The 16,202-nt window shown below is 34.1% G+C and overlaps 1 protein-coding gene across 1 annotated transcript; it reads left to right on the top strand.

Annotated features, from left to right (window-relative positions):
• The first annotated feature begins 7,062 nt into the window (after positions 1–7,062).
• Positions 7,063–14,589, top strand: LOC131027467 (large ribosomal subunit protein eL15z). Its single transcript, XM_057957548.2, has 4 exons — positions 7,063–7,243; positions 9,841–10,007; positions 13,676–13,873; positions 14,093–14,589. Exons 1-4 carry the CDS (start codon positions 7,240–7,242, stop codon positions 14,336–14,338), a joined length of 615 nt encoding a protein of 204 aa, XP_057813531.1. The 5' UTR covers positions 7,063–7,239; the 3' UTR covers positions 14,339–14,589.
• Positions 14,590–16,202: the final 1,613 nt, after the last annotated feature.

Here is a 16,202-nt window from a genome sequence, read left to right as displayed (position 1 = left end):
TGAATTAGGCACTAAGTTAATGCTTGATATGCAAACTCCACTTGTTGATCCTAATTTGTATAGACAATTAGTTGGAAGCTTGAATTATTTAACTCTTACTAGGCCAGATATTGCTTATAGTGTTGGTTTGGTTTCAAGATTCATGTCTAAACCTCAACAAACACACTTTAAAGTTGCTAAAAGAATTTTAAGATATATTAAAGGAACTATTAATGTAGGTTTGTTTTATGATGCAAATTCTGATTTTACTTTAAAAGGTTTTATTGATTCCGATCTAGGTGGAGATCCCAATGATGGGAAATCTACTTGTGGTTATTGTTTTTTTGTTGGTTCAGGAGTAATTTACTGGAATACTAAAAATAAACAATCTACCTCTCTTGGATCCACTAAAGTTGAGTACAAAGGATGCACTAATGCTTCCAAAGAAGCCTTGTGGCTTAGAAGACTACTTGAAGATTTGGGTCTACCTCAACACGAGTCAACTCCATTGTATTGTGACAACCAAAGTGCCATTGCCTTGGCTAAAAATCTATTTTTGCATGCAAGGACAAAACACATTCCTCTCCAACACCACTTCATTAGATAATAAATTGAAGGCAAGCAAGTTTCGCTCCTCTATTGCAAGAGGGAAGACCAAGTTACAGATATTTTGACCAAGCGACTTTGTAAAGAGAGGTTCCAATTTCATTGTAAAAATCTTGGTTTGCAACCCATTGAAGGGTTTGATGTAAACTCCCCAAGTAAAGCTTAAGGGGGGGTGTTAGAATATTTAATATTTACTTGGCTTAGGTTTATTTGTATTTAGTTTGGGATATTCCTTTGGAATCCCTACATATAATTTATCCTCTAATACATATGTGAGGACAAGTCATTTCTTTTATTTTTCTTTATTAAGGAATATTAGATTTTCTCCTTAAGAGGATGTGGACACATGGCACACACATTTTATGAATGGTGACATTCATAGATTTGGGAGTTACTTTGTAACTCCTCTCCTTATCTCTATTTAAAAGATGTCTCCTCTTTCATTTCTTCTTAATGACAATATTGTAAAGAGCTTCTCTCTCTCTCTCTCTCTCTCTCTCTCTCTCTCTCTCTCTCTCTCTCTCTCTCTCATTCTCATTTTAGGCATTGCCTCATTCATAATAACACAAGGGGTTTTTCTTTGCTTTTCCCCTTTCAAAATTTCTTGTGCCTCTTCCTTCACATTTGGGTGATTGCTCCAAGGTTTTTGCATTTCTCTTGGTAACATTTATTTCATCAATAAACTTACTTGGATTTTGTTTTTCTTTCCTTTCTCTTGTATTTTCTTTCAAATTATTTAATAAATTAATTAAATTATTCCAATTCCCCAAATTATAATTCTAATTAATTTCAACTAATTTCATTTCACATTTTCTCCAAATTTGAATTTCACTTAATTCCAATTAATTTCATGTCTTCTAGTTCATATTTCACCAAATGTAAATTTCAGTTAATTTCAAGTACATTTAAGCATTCGAAAGTCCAAATTCAAATCCAAATTGAAAATGAAAATCAAATTCAATTTAAAAATCCTATAGCACATGTTGAAATCAAACTGATTGATCAAATCAGTTGACTAATCGGTTAACTCAATTAACTAGTCATTCTCCCTTTTTAACTCTCAATCAACTTTTTCCTGACTAATCAATCAATTCAGTCTTCTAATCCATCTAATCAATCAATTCAATTTTATAATCCATCTAATCAATCAATTCATTCATCTCTCAATCAATTTACTCAACTAACTAGTTTATTCAGTTCACTATCCAATCTATTTAGTCGACTCCCCAATCAAATGAGTTAACAAATCAATCAATTATGTTAACAAATCAATCAATTGAGTTCACTGATCAATCAATTTCAGTTATCTGTCAATCAACACTTGAGTTCAAATTCTCACCTCCTTTGTGTTGAAAATCTATAAATTCAACCTCTTTTCTCAAATCAAGCTAGAATCATAGTCTTCAAAATTATTGTCTATCTTATACAGGAAATCAGTGCAATACCTGAGAGCATCCTACACCAACAATAATGGAGAAGAACAATGGAAGCACAAATGGAGAATAGGGAGTTTAATTTAGTTTAATTCTTCCACTTCTATCATTTATTATATTTCTTTGTGTTTAAAATCAGCTTAATTAGTTAAGGATTTTGTGATTCATCCTTTTACTTCGTAATTAGCATAGATTTAATGATTTCAAGCATGAAAACACTAGTTGCAACATGTGTACTCCCTTTTGGAGACATTGTTGCATCTTGGCTTGCCACTTGCATCAACACATGTCACTTTACTCACGAGTGTCACACTAATGTAGGGGTAGTTAGTACTTGTTGCCTACCTTCTCACTTCATTTGTTTGCCTATATATGCAAGCCTCTATTTACATTTTAGTTAGCTCTTGCATAATATCATTTGGGTTGATTATTTTCTCATTATATGTGGAAGTATTTCTAGTTTCTTGCTTGTAGATCTTGAGAACTCTAACATGTATCAATTATATTTGTAATTTAACTTTGAAGAGGGTATGATTTTAAATATTTTATCTTAGATTTGGTGTATGTTGTTATTCTTAAATAAATTAAAAGATAAAATATTTTAATATGACATATTAGAATCACAATCTCTATAGCCTATTACCAAGCTATGACCCTTTTCTATATGGGCAATCAACTTTATTGGGAAGATTAATCCCTCATCCTCCAATGAATGTAAGCTCATTATGAATTTAAATATTTTATCTTGGATTTGTTGTATGTTGTTATTCTTAAATAATTTGAAAAATAAAATATTTTAATACGAGATATTAGAATCACAATCTCTATTGCCTATTACCAAGCTATGGCCCTTTTCTACATGGGTGATCAAATTTATTGGGAAGATTAATCCTTCATTATCTAATGGCTATAGGCTCATTACCAAATACTAAGTGGGTTGAATCTATTCCACTCACATTTATTAGTGGTGCCCAAATCTCCAAGTTCATCCTTGACCACCTCATTTATCGTTGTGACATACCTTCCACCATTATTATTGATAATAATAAATCCTTAAAAATCACAAAGTGCAATCCCTTTGTGAGTAGTTTCATATCAAGCACAAGTAGGCGATCCCATATTACTTACAAGGTGACAACATATCCGAGGCATCAAACAAAACCCTTATGAAATTCCTTAAAATGATCATTAATGACACTGACTATGAATATAAATTTTAGCTAAATCATACTCTATGGGCCCATTGTACTAGTGCATGTACCCCCATAAGTGCCACAGCCTATTCCATGGTCTATGGGGATAAAGAAATATTACCATTTAAGGCCTAGTTGTACCATCTCTATGTATATCCTTGTGTAACCTTATCTCAAAAGACAAATTTATAATACCACAAACTAAATGAGGTAGAGATCCTTGACGAACATCATCTTCATGTTCTCACCTTAAAACATACCAAAATTGTTTATATTAGAGCTAAAATAAACATATCCAAAATATAGTTTGAGGTTGGAGACCCTTTCCTTAAGAGAAATCAAAAGAATACCGACCCATACATAAAGAGGACATAGAAATTTAAACCAAAATGATTGGGTCATCAAGTAAGTGTAGAAAGATGGGGACCAACAAATGAAAACACCACTTTCTAGTCCCATAAAATACATAACATGAACGCATTATAATGTAACACACTCGTATTATAGCTTGGTGGTGAGGTTTGATCACTACCAAGCCATAACATGCTCACATTATAATGCTATAATGTGAGCATAGTATAATGCACTTACGTTTCCAAGAAGTAGTAATACCTCCCTCTCTTTCTCTTCCCTTCTCTATCTACCTCTTTATATAATCAAGACTCTGCCTTTTCCTCGAACTATATACATGAAATAAATATTTAAGTATAAGTGACATTTACATATGAATATTTAATTTCTTACAGTTTAAGTTATATTTCATGAATATAATTTCATAATGTTCAAGAATGGGTTCAGATCTTTAGGAGTAATAATGCAGATTCTAGGTTTTGGAAGATCTTATAATTTTTTATACTTGATCAAATTTTGGTAATTAACAGTCTCTTATCATCATACTCTCTCTATCTTAATTTCTCTATCTCCCTTGAGCTCTATACCACTCCCTCTCTCCCTTTGTCCCTGCCTCCTTCCCTCTCCACTTCTTTCTACTTCACCTCTCCCCCATTTATGCCTACCTCTCCCTCCTTCCCTTAGGTAGAGAGAGAGGGAGGGAGGGAGAGGTACATCGAGAGAGATGGAGAGGGGAGAAAAAGAGAAATAGAGAGGGAAGGAGAGGAAGATTGAGGGATAGAGGGAAATGGGAGACAATGAGTAGTTTGGGGAGGAGAGAGAGATAATCATACAACTCTTAAGGAGATATACATCTGCATTATAACTCTTAGAGATCCAAAAATATCATCAAACATCTTGAAAGTATATACATGAAATATAAATTAAAGTATAAGAAATATCGCTTATACTTAAATGTTATTTCAAGTATATAGTTTGAGGAAGATGTAGAGTTTGACCTATATAAGGAGGTAAAGAGAGACATGGGAAGAGAAAGAGATTTTTTTTTAATTCTTGAATATGTGAATGCATTATATTGTGCTTGCATTATAATGCACTCACATTATAACATAAGCACATTATGACTTGGTAGTTGGTAAGATACAATGCGAGTGCATTATAATGCACTCACTTTATTTTCTACTCTGAGAATTTCTAGCTTTTAGGGTTGGATTTGCCTTGGGCATCCAACCCAAAGGGTCATATTGACATTTCAATGACCATAGATGTGATTTTGACAAATTTTTCAAAAAATGACACAATGTCAAGCATATTGTCCATCAAGTTTGCACACATTTCAATGTAAAGTTAAAAATATCATAATAATATTAAGCCTCTCTTAGCTTTCTAACCATGCATTTTTTTCACATTTTGATTATGTTAAAGTTTTGATATTTAATTTCATTTATTATTGTCTCCATTTTTGGTCAAAAACCTATGTATGGTATTTTTGGCTTCATTTTTTACTCATTCATCAAAATTTCAAATAAATTACATTTTTTAAACTAGAATCCATTCTATACAATAAAAAAATTGGTTTTCAATTAGTTTCTATAAAAATTAGGTCATCTTTAACACATTTTTTAATAATCAAATGCTTATACACTTACCTAGAGCACTAGCACTTATGAGTCTTGACACTTAACATATAAATCCAACCATACATTGTGAAATATCTTTTGATGTCCTTTTATATTATAATTGGGATCATGAGTGCGTGCAAGCAAATAAATCAATAGCAATGTAGCTCTATCATATAAGATTATTGTTTGATGTACATGGTGAACAAGGGACCATACAAAATAGAGGACAAAACTATTATGAGTGCTATAATGTTACATAGGCAAAGAAGTAGCCAAAAGGGATATAGCTTTCACATTGATGAGTATGAAAAAGATGTACCACTAAATTTGAATGCATGGATTGAAGGACAAAGAGAATCCCATGAAACCAACATATTATTTTCCTTCAATGCATTAGATGAGTTGGATTGTCAATATAATATTGTCAACTTTAGTTAAAAACTCTTACATTGATAACTCTAACAACAATGAAACTAATTTCAAAGCTAATAGATTTTGATACTCAATTGCTGGCTTGGAACATTTTACATTGCAAGCTACTTTTTGGGGATAGATTGAAACATATTTTGACTTAGACAACTACTTGTCCTTTCTACCCTTACATTGGAATCATGAAACATATTTCTTGGGATTGCACCTTTGTTAAGAAGTAATGGATTGCTATTTTTACAAACTTTTTAGAAATTTTTTTTTATCATGAATTAAATTGGAAATAGTCTATTTTTGGTTGTGGTATGCATAATAATGTGTTCTCAAGTAATTGTTATGAGACAACTATTTTATTTTTTACAAAGAGAATTGGTAAGGGTAGCCGAATGACCTAAAGTTTAGCTCAAGATAGAGTGAGCTGCCCTTATAAACACCTTGGGCTATAAACTTGGTTCAATTACCCTAATAACCAGATAAACTCAAACATCGAGAATTGAACCCTATATCTACATGGGAATAACTAAAAGCCTTAGCACAACCTTACCAATTGATTGGGCCAGGGGTAAACCCTCTTATAGACACTCTACAACTTTACTTTGACATCTTTTTTCATGTGACTTTTGTTTTTTTACAACTCCATATTTTATAGATAAAAATGTAGATGCTATGAATAAACTTTAGCTAATCAAATGATCCAAATTATGGATTCAGACGACAACACCTAAGTGAGAACCTGCGGTGTTGTGGATGAACAAGATAATATAGAATTGAAGCAAGCCAAAAAGTATTGTATTCAATTCGAAAATCCAACATATAGTAGTCCAAGGGATTCCAAGGGTCACCAACAACTCCTTGAGAATCGAAAAACCAACAGTCATATCAGGTTTATTTACATAATTAAATCTAAAACTATGTAATTTTTCAAAAAAACTATATAAAATTTGTTCTAACTTTAACCAGGCATAACTTTCGGCACAGGACTCGAAATTACGAGCCGTTTAACTCGTTGGAAAGGTCTCCAAGAGTTGTAGGCGAAATCCTGAAAGAGCATCTTTCAAGGGCTAAAAATGCCCTGAAGGCCTTAAAAAATGCCATTTACTAACAAATAAAAAAACTAAGAAAATATATAATAATATTTTCAAATTTTCTTTTGATCATCAAAGAACAAATTATTCAATTTTTAGACTACGAACAAATTTAATCAAAATCAAAAAATTGTAAATTTATGAATTGATTTGTATCTTTAACTATTTAATACATTCAGAGTCCTTGAGTCCTTTATTTCCTTTAACTATTCATTCTTATATTTACTTTGATTTTTTTTTAAAGTACATCAATATTTAAAAACAATATAATTATTCATAACTATCATTCAACATAATAATAAATAAAATAATTTTTATATTCTAAAAACAATTAAAAAAACAATATATATTAACAATTTAATCAAAACTATTTTAATTCTACTTTTTCATTGGTTAATTTGCTAGCAACTTACTTAAAAAACCCAAACCCTCTACTTCAAGGAAAATTGGATTTTTAAGTAAACCCTAGAAATAAAACTGCAGACTGTCAAACCCCGTCCACTGGGTGTTGCCGGGATTGGGGAGTTGCAGGCGAGGAGAAATGGGTAAGCTCTCATTTCATTCATATTTGATATTTTCCTCTTGGGTTTTCTCCTACAATGCAGATTATGCCTGTTTATCGCTCATTTGTATAGGCGTTTTTAGGTCCTTGTTTCGTCTAGCAGTTATTTTTCATGGAAGTTGATTTACAGGTCCATTTAATTGATTCGTATATGTATCGTAAAAATAATGTTAAGATAAGAAATCCGTAAGTAGACTAAGTCAGATCTTTTTGTGCTGTTGGACTATATGCGTTCCAATGTATTGGATTCTATGGGATTTTGATACGCAAAGCGTTGCCGCAATGACCGATTTCCCAAGGCCTCAGATTTTCCATGAGTGATTTGATTTGTGGGTTTGGGTGTGTCGTCCTCTGGGAGGGAATTTACAGTGTTGGAATGGGTAGTGGAAGTAATAGAAGGCATTTAGGAGAATTCTAGCGGCTCTATTTGAGTATTTCATGAAACTGTGTAGACAAGGAATTTCTAATTTTGTTGAGAAATCTTTTTATGTAGTTGGAAGATCAATGTTTAGTTCATTCCCCAAGATGTGGCCGAAATGATCTTGATGAGCTTATCTGGCTGAGTTGGATTTTGTTTCTCACGATGTGGCCAAAATGATAGATTTCCCAAGGCTTTAGATGGGTTCAACCGATATATTTTTTTACTCACTGTTTTGATTTGTGGGTTCGAGTGTGTCATCTTCTGGGAGGGAATTTTACAGTCTTTGAATGGGTAGTGGAATTTTTACTCACTGTTTTGATTTGTGGGTTCGAGTGTGTCATCTTCTGGGAGGGAATTTTACAGTCTTTGAATGGGTAGTGGAATTCATAGAAGGTATTTTGGTGAAATGTAGCGTCTCTATTGAGTATTTCATGAAATTGTTTAGACAAGAAATTTCTAATTTTGTTGAGTCAAATTTTTTATGTGGTTGGAAGATCTATGTATAATTCATTCTATAAGATGTGGTCGAAATGATCTTGATGAGCTTATTTGGCTGAGTTGGATTTTGTTTCTCAGAATATGACCCCAATGATGGATTCCCAAGGCTTTATAGATTGGTTCAACTGATATTTTTTTTCTCTCATTGTTTTGATTTGTGGGTTTGAGAGTGACATTTTCTGGGAAGAAATTTTACAGTTTCTTTATGTTTATTGGAAGTCATAAAAGGCATTTTGGTCAAATGTAGCGGTTTAACTGAGTATTTGATGAAATTGTTTAGACAAGGATTTACTAAATCGATTGATTTAAATCAGAGTTACCCGGGGACGCGTCCCCGACCTGAAAACCCCCGTCCCCGTCCCGGGGGTGGCCAGGGGACTTGGGGACGGCCAGGGGACGTTTCCCCCCGTCCCCAAATTGCCCTATATTTTTAGGGGACGTCCCCGAAACGGGGGGACGCCTACCCTAGCCTTGGGGGATGTCCGTACGTCCCGGGGACGGCTGGGACGTCCCCAATCCGTCCCGGGGACGGCCAGACGTCCCCCTTATCTAAGGCCATTAAAAAATATTAAAAAAATTAAAAAAGTTGTATTTTCAATTTTTTTTAAAAATTTTCTAATATAGGCCCCTTATTAATTCAAATTGTTATTAAAAATAAAAAAATTAAAAGATAACATTAATTTAATTCATAATTTTGACAATGAAACTATATGGCAGCAGTGTAGCCTTTGGGCATTTTGACACAGAGATTAGAAAATCGCCCAAAAATTGCCAAACTTGGCGAGTTAATAGAAAAATAACACCCAACACCTTTATGAAAGAATAAGTTTTTTTGGCCTCGAGGGGCAGCGCAAGGGGCGCTGCCCCTTGACCCCACCATGGGGGCGCTGCCCCCAAACCCCCGTTGAAAAATATGGGGGGAAACCGTGTCGATAGAAGTAGGGAAAATTTAACCTCTTTGTTTTGACATTTTGTATGTTATTTCTTTAATATCTATTATGATATGCATATTGACAATGTGAATGAATTGAAATTCTGATTTATGAATGCATAATTGCATATTGTCTATTGAGTATTAACAATGTTGTATGTTCAGAATTTACATTCTAAAATGTCTTCAACTTTTCATAGTATCATACACATGCTATTTCCATGTTTTATTGTTTTCATATGAATATAATGTATGTATGCATGCTTTATCCATGTTTTCATATGAACATTTAGAATTTTGAAATTTTCCTATATATTTTAAATTTTTCCTATATTTTAATAGCCGTCCCCTTTGCCGTCCCCCGCCGTCCCCAAATTTGGCAAAAAAATTTGCCATCCCGGAAATGCGTCCCACCGTCCCCTGCTGTCCCCGTCCCGGAAACTCGGTGTAACATTGATTTAAATCTATTTGTGGTTGGAAGGTCTATGCTATACTTGTTCCTCAAGGTCTGGCTGAAATGACTTTGATGGGCTTATTTGACTGAGTTTGATTTTTTGATGAATACTTCTATTAAACCTTATATTAGCAAAAGAGAAATAGTACAATATTAAAAAAAACTAGGGTAGTGTACAGAGTTTGATTTTTGCTTGTTTGTTTGCTTTCTACTATAATCGTATTTCAAGCCTTTTTAATTTATACTGGAAGTGATGGAAAATATGTTGGAGTGCAGGGGCTTATAAGTACATTGAGGAGCTATGGAAGAAGAAACAATCGGATGTGATGAGGTTCTTGCAGAGGGTGAGGTGCTGGGAATATCGGCAGCTTCCTGGCATAGTCAGAGCTAACAGGCCCACAAGGCCTGATAAGGCCCGCCGTCTAGGTTATAAGGCCAAGCAGGTTAGTATGCACAAATATATGCACCGCATGACTACCATCCCTAAAGATAAAAATAGAATGTATATAAGCTTAAAGATAAAAATAGAATGTATATAAGCTTATACATGATTATAAATTGCATATAAAGATGATTATTATCACCAGATAACTTTTTCTTCCTAAATTTAGAACTCAAGACAGTCATTTAATGAGTTTCATAACATAAAACGACAGCATATGAATGCTTGTTAATGTAAGCTTAAGCTTCATGTGTTAAATCATATTTATCAACTCAACATAGTTTTTTTCCTCAAATGACATATCATCAACATATTGAACCTTTAGAATCTATTGCAAATAGTATCAGATTTTCATCACTCTTACAATTTCCTTCTCATTGCGTCTGAGGAACACCTGCTTCAGATTCAGGACCTGGCTCATGAACTGTATAGTTTATAGGACACCGTCACAGGTCAAGTTTCTTAGCTCTCAATGAAGGAGCATTCTGAGAAGAAAACCTAGAAGAGTTACTTATTTATCATTTTAAGATGAAATATCTCCATGGACTTTTGTTAGGTGTCAACCCTGATGCCAACTTACGTGCTGCCAATTCCTGTCCCTATAACATCTGCCTCACTGACATGCAATAAGTGGGTGAAATGTGCAGAACCAAGATACTACAGGTGAATATTTAGGTGTAGGAAAAGGATTGGCATTTCCAGTGCTTTAAGGTTTGAGAAACTGTATAGAATGACAAAAGTTGAGGATTCGTGAAGCATTTGTTAAGAACTAAAGAGATTACCTTTAAAATGATTTCACAGTGGAAAGTTCTTGAAGTGACGAAACTTTCAATGTCTGCAGACGTTGGAAACCGCACATGAATTTGGCTGCAATTCTAATAGATTGTTACACTTTTAATTTGAGTGTGACCAATTGTGGGCACGGTGCTGCCCATTACACTGCAGGGAAACATTTTAAACTAAGTGATGGATATTAAAATCATTGATTTTCAAATTTGGAATTCCTCAGTCAGGACAATATAAAAACACCCATCAAATAATTTGCTTGTCAGCATTGCAGGTTCCAGATGCATTAGCTTGTTCTCTGCTTTATTGATTCAATCTTATTGAAGTTTATAATACAATTTTTAAGTTTTGCAACAAAGAGATTTGCAAGGGACAGTGCTTGATTAAGATTTAACTGGAAGTTTACAGTGTTAATTGCAATTGTTCACTATTGTTATCTTTCTGTGTGGAAATGAATTAATATAGAAAGACTGTGATTTGCATTCTAGATCGAAACATACTCAAACTCCTTCTCTGATGCCTCTAGTAGACATGTAAACATTTTATAGGTAATTCTTACAATTGTGGTGCTTGAAACATAGTGTGAAATAGAAGCTGGACTCAATTCCAGCAGGTTAGGATCTTTATTTTAGATCTACATGATATGAATCCAAAGCTATGTTGATTTTTAATTGTTTCTGTTGGTTGTATATAGATGATTATATTATGTATTTTGTTAATAGTATCTCCTTATTTCTGGGTTTAAGGAGTGGAATCTGTATGTTTTTGGTAATTTTTCATGTGAACTAAGTGGTGACCTTTTATCCTTAGTATGGTAAACCACGCCAGCAGATTGATGAAGTGGAGGTCCAGCTATGTATTGTATTTTGTTCACCAAGCATGAGTTGTATTTTGATATTATTTTATTATGTTCTGAATTCTTTGCGGCTGAGACTAATGGTACATTGGAGTATTGCACAGTTTGATTATAAACTTGGTGATTACTTGCATTCAGATCATTTTCGGTGAGTTAAAAAAAGCTTGGCTGAGAGTTCTTGGCAAGTAATTGAGTGAAAAATGTAGAAAAACTCATGGAACTTGTGAGTTTGCAAGAAAAACTTGGTCAACGTAAAAAATATCAGACCCCAATTGTTTCTATATCAAGTGACAGTTGATCAATTTTAGAGAGCTTTTCAGCTGTATTTAAAAAATGACATGCACCATGCATGTTCATGTGGTCTTGAAGGCCTTATTTCCTAGATCATATGAGGGACATTACCTCTCAATCTCCTTGGCGGCTTTGCCCCCAAACTCCTGCAAGGGGTGCTGCACCTTGACCCTGTTGGGGGCTATGCTCCCAAACCCCCAGGACAGGTGCTGCTCCTCAACCCTGCTGGGGGCTGCCAACCGCAGATTCCTGTGCTGATTTTAAAAAGTGAAAATTAACAATTATTTTGGGCTCATGTTTTCTGTGGATGAAATTTGCCAATTATTTTAGATGAAGTTATTGGAATTCTATTCAGGGGCCCAATACCATCTAAAATGATAAAATGAGCATTTTAAAGGAGGCATTGCCATTGAACAGACTAAAGCCTCTGTTTATAGGTTCTCGAGGTCCAACCCAAAATTCAGATGTTCTGTTACTAGTGTACATAGTCAAAGAACAATTTTGGAATCTATATTCCTTTCTAAGGGATGTTCTTCATCGTAGGAGCTTATTTTCCATGAAAGATGTTGACTTACGAACTTAGATGATATACGAACTTAGATGATATATCATGTAAATTATAACATCAATTATATCATATGAATCATCAATTTATTTATATTTGAATAAATACAGAATATAACCTTTTTTAATAAAATAAAATAGATATTTTAGAAACATGATATTTTTATTTAGAAATTTAAATTTGGATTTAAAAAAAGTTATGAATTATGTAAACATACTTATTTTTCTGGCATACTTTTGTATTTGTTTTTTTTAGAAATATTAATATAATGAAAAAGGGACACCCATAGTGATCTTAATTTAATTTGATCTCTCTGCTGAATGTGACCTGAACTCAAGCTTTGTGACTTAGGTATGTTGTGCACAAGATTTGTAATTATCATCCCTTTTGGTCAAATTTTCAGAGGTTAGCAAGGAATAATCCTCTTATGTTTCAAGGAATATCAGATTCACAGTTTTATAATTGCAAAAATCAAAGGTTGTTTGTTCTCTTTTTTATTGGGTTCAGTGGCATATTTTTTGCCTGATTTTCTAGAGAATCCCAGGACAAATGGTATAAGCAGCTAAGCTATTACAGGTAAACCAGGATATGTCAGTTGAATTTGCTATGATCTGGTGACAATGGTGGTAGCTGGGGTTTTGGCATTCTACTAAAGTGACAACTTAATCTATGAATTAGGGCATAAGGTCTTGGTATAGCAGTTTTGATTCCTCGTTCCTACAAATCCTAGGACAAATGGTTCAAGCAGCTAAAAGCTGTTACAGGTAAATCAGGATATTGCGGTTGAATTTGCTCTGAATCTTTTGAAAACGCATAGGGTGAGCTGGGCAAATGTAAAGGTGGTAACTAGGCCTTCTGCAGTCTACTAAAGTGACAACTTACTTAATCTATGAATTAGGACGTTGCTCACCCTTTGATCCATCCTTCTTATTCCGATTCCTCACCCTTTGATCTATCATTGCTTCTTGAATGGGAGTTAAGTGGATGCAGTTAGAAGATTAATTTGAAATAGAACAGGAGTATGGTTTTTCATGGAATCATTATGAAATGCTGCAGAACTGTATGTGTACTGTGTACATGTGTTATATCCTATTTGAAATATAATTGGTGTAATGTGTTATAGTTTTAACCCACATATGGCCAGTTTTCTGACTTCTAGGAGTATATGCAGGGTTATGTCATTTACCGTGTGAGGGTTAGACGAGGAGGCCGGAAGAGGCCTGTTCCTAAAGGTATTGTGTATGGTAAGCCAACAAATCAAGGTATCACTCAGCTTAAGTTCCAGCGAAACTTGAGATCTGTGGCAGAAGAGCGAGCTGGGCGGAAGTTGGGAGGGCTAAGAGTTTTGAACTCTTACTGGATAAATCAGGTAAATAATGTCATGCTTATCCAAAAATATTATTAGGACGTATGGTTTAATTTGTGCCCTGTAGCAGTAATATTTTCTGTGTTTTTACAAGTTGCATGGTCATATATTCATGATCAAAATGTTGACACTATTCTTAGTAGTTTGTTTTCAATTTGCAAGCTATTTTTGAAGCATCAATGATTGCTCAGTTTTGATTACTAATATTATTTTGTAACTCAGGATTCAACCTACAAATACTTTGAAATAATCCTTGTTGATGAAGCACACAAGGCTATCCGAAATGATCCTAGAATAAACTGGATATGTAATCCTGTTCACAAGCACAGGGAACTTAGAGGACTAACCTCTGCTGGGAAAAAATATAGGGGTTTACGAGGAAGAGGCCACCTCTTTCACAAGAATCAACCCTCAAGGCGTGCGACTTGGAAGAGGAACAACAGCCTTTCTCTCCGACGGTACCGTTAGATTGCAGGCCCTTTATAGGCCATTGTGGGGATGTCTTCAGATATTTCTACACATTCCAAGTTCTTTGTGCCGCTATTCAGACAAATGCTGGCATAGGTTTTGTAGAACTCGGTGGTTTTTAATTCTTGTCTCGGCAGACAAATGAGTGGATTGCTTTCAATGGAATTTTGTTAGGACTTCGTTTTGAAATTTTCTGTTAAAAAACCATTTGAATTCATATCATCTAGCTTTAATACATATATTTTTTCCAATGGCATTGTTTGCTTTATTGCTGATAATTTGTACAGAATTTTCAATGTTAGCTTTAGCCTGGTTCTATTATTAGTTTGGTTTCTTACAGAGTGATGCTCAGAGTATGCAAATGGGAAGGTTCAGAAAGTAAAGTGCATACCTTACCATAAATCTGAGTTGTAGGGCTGCGTTATGACATGCTTTTAAATGATGCTTTTAGGAAAAATATTTTCATTAATTTTTGCTATGGTATAAGGATAGTTTGATTGGCTGTTGTGTTTGGTTATGAATCTCGTCCAGTTGCATAATCCAAAGAGTATGTCTTCTTGTATTTGTTCAGTTGTAATTTGTGGTAGGGCATGTTCTGGAATGGTAAAAGCTATCTTGTAGAAACTCCATATTCTTTTGCCTTAGGTAGATGAAAATGGACTCCCAAGTTTTTGTACCTCCATCACCATTTGAAGCAGCTATTATGGCGCCTGGTTGCATCTTCCTGGGTTTAGGACCCAGGATATCATTGCTGGTCCAGACATCCTAGGTCAATCTGCAATCTGGTAGATTTATTATTTTATTTTATTTGTGGTTTCATGTTTGGGCGTCACAATGACATGTCCCTTTTTCGAAAATGAAGGATTTGATGGATGACCCATAGCCTATTGGAAGGCACCACTTTTTGAGAAATCAAGGAAGCTCCCCTTTCAATGGATGTGCAAAAATAATCATCAGAGGGGAGGATCCCAAGAATGAGATTAGGAGGAAGAAATTGTCTTCACAAACAATGATTGGAACTGGGTCATCGGTGCCTCAGTTGAGGACACATGCACTACATGGAGATGATATTTAGAAGAAGAATTGAAAATGAAAGAACCAAAACCAGAAGTTGAAGAGAAGGAAGCTGAAGTAGGAAGTGGCACTATGGAAAGGACTCCAAAGGATATCCATGGAGAGGCACTAGCTTATAATAATATCAAAGTAGCATAACATGAGTTTGGTGGAATGACTTCAAAAATATCTCTTTACAGAAGATAATAAATAAGACTAATGGGGGACAGTAGTGATAGCATATTAGTTATGGTATGGAAGAAACGCATTAGGGATTTATGTCATCACAATTTTTAGTTTTAAAATTGTTGTTATCATCATTCCTAGCTACTGTAGTTCACAATTTACAAGCATACAAATGTTTTCGATTAAAAGATTGCTAACTTTTAAGGGTTCTGGGTGTGATTTATCCTTTACTAAAGGATTTTCAATCATTGTTTGGCTATTTCTAGCTTTTCAATTTTTTAATTAATAATATTAACAAAGTGACATAACAAAAGCATGGTTGTAAGTTCAAAAGACAACCCTTGGTCTTGCAAAAGACTAAATATATTTTCAAGCATGTGAGAGAACATCATTTGTTATCAAATCAAAGAGAAACTTATTGAGAGTTGGTTGTATTCCTTGCCTATTCCTAGTCATAAGTGGGAATGTAAAATCACGGAGTTTGTTATACCAAACTAACTAAATTCTTTTTCAAAGAAGCAATTAAGATGCATAGATTGTTTAACAACATTGTGAGTGATGGGAATAGTAAATTTCTCAATGTATAGTTGCATGAACTACTTAACTTAATAGTTTTATTCATAGC

This window comes from Cryptomeria japonica, chromosome 1 (assembly GCF_030272615.1).
Source record: "Cryptomeria japonica chromosome 1, Sugi_1.0, whole genome shotgun sequence".
Taxonomy (NCBI): Eukaryota; Viridiplantae; Streptophyta; class Pinopsida; order Cupressales; family Cupressaceae; genus Cryptomeria; species Cryptomeria japonica.
This window is presented reverse-complemented; position numbering and strand designations above follow the sequence as displayed.

Bases quoted from the DNA above. Each gene is read 5' to 3' on its own strand.
- LOC131027467 (XM_057957548.2), top strand. The intron at 10,008-13,675 runs GTTAGTATGCAC...GAGTATATGCAG, and splicing joins TAGGTTATAAGGCCAAGCAG to GGTTATGTCATTTACCGTGT. The intron at 13,874-14,092 runs GTAAATAATGTC...TTTGTAACTCAG, and splicing joins ACTCTTACTGGATAAATCAG to GATTCAACCTACAAATACTT.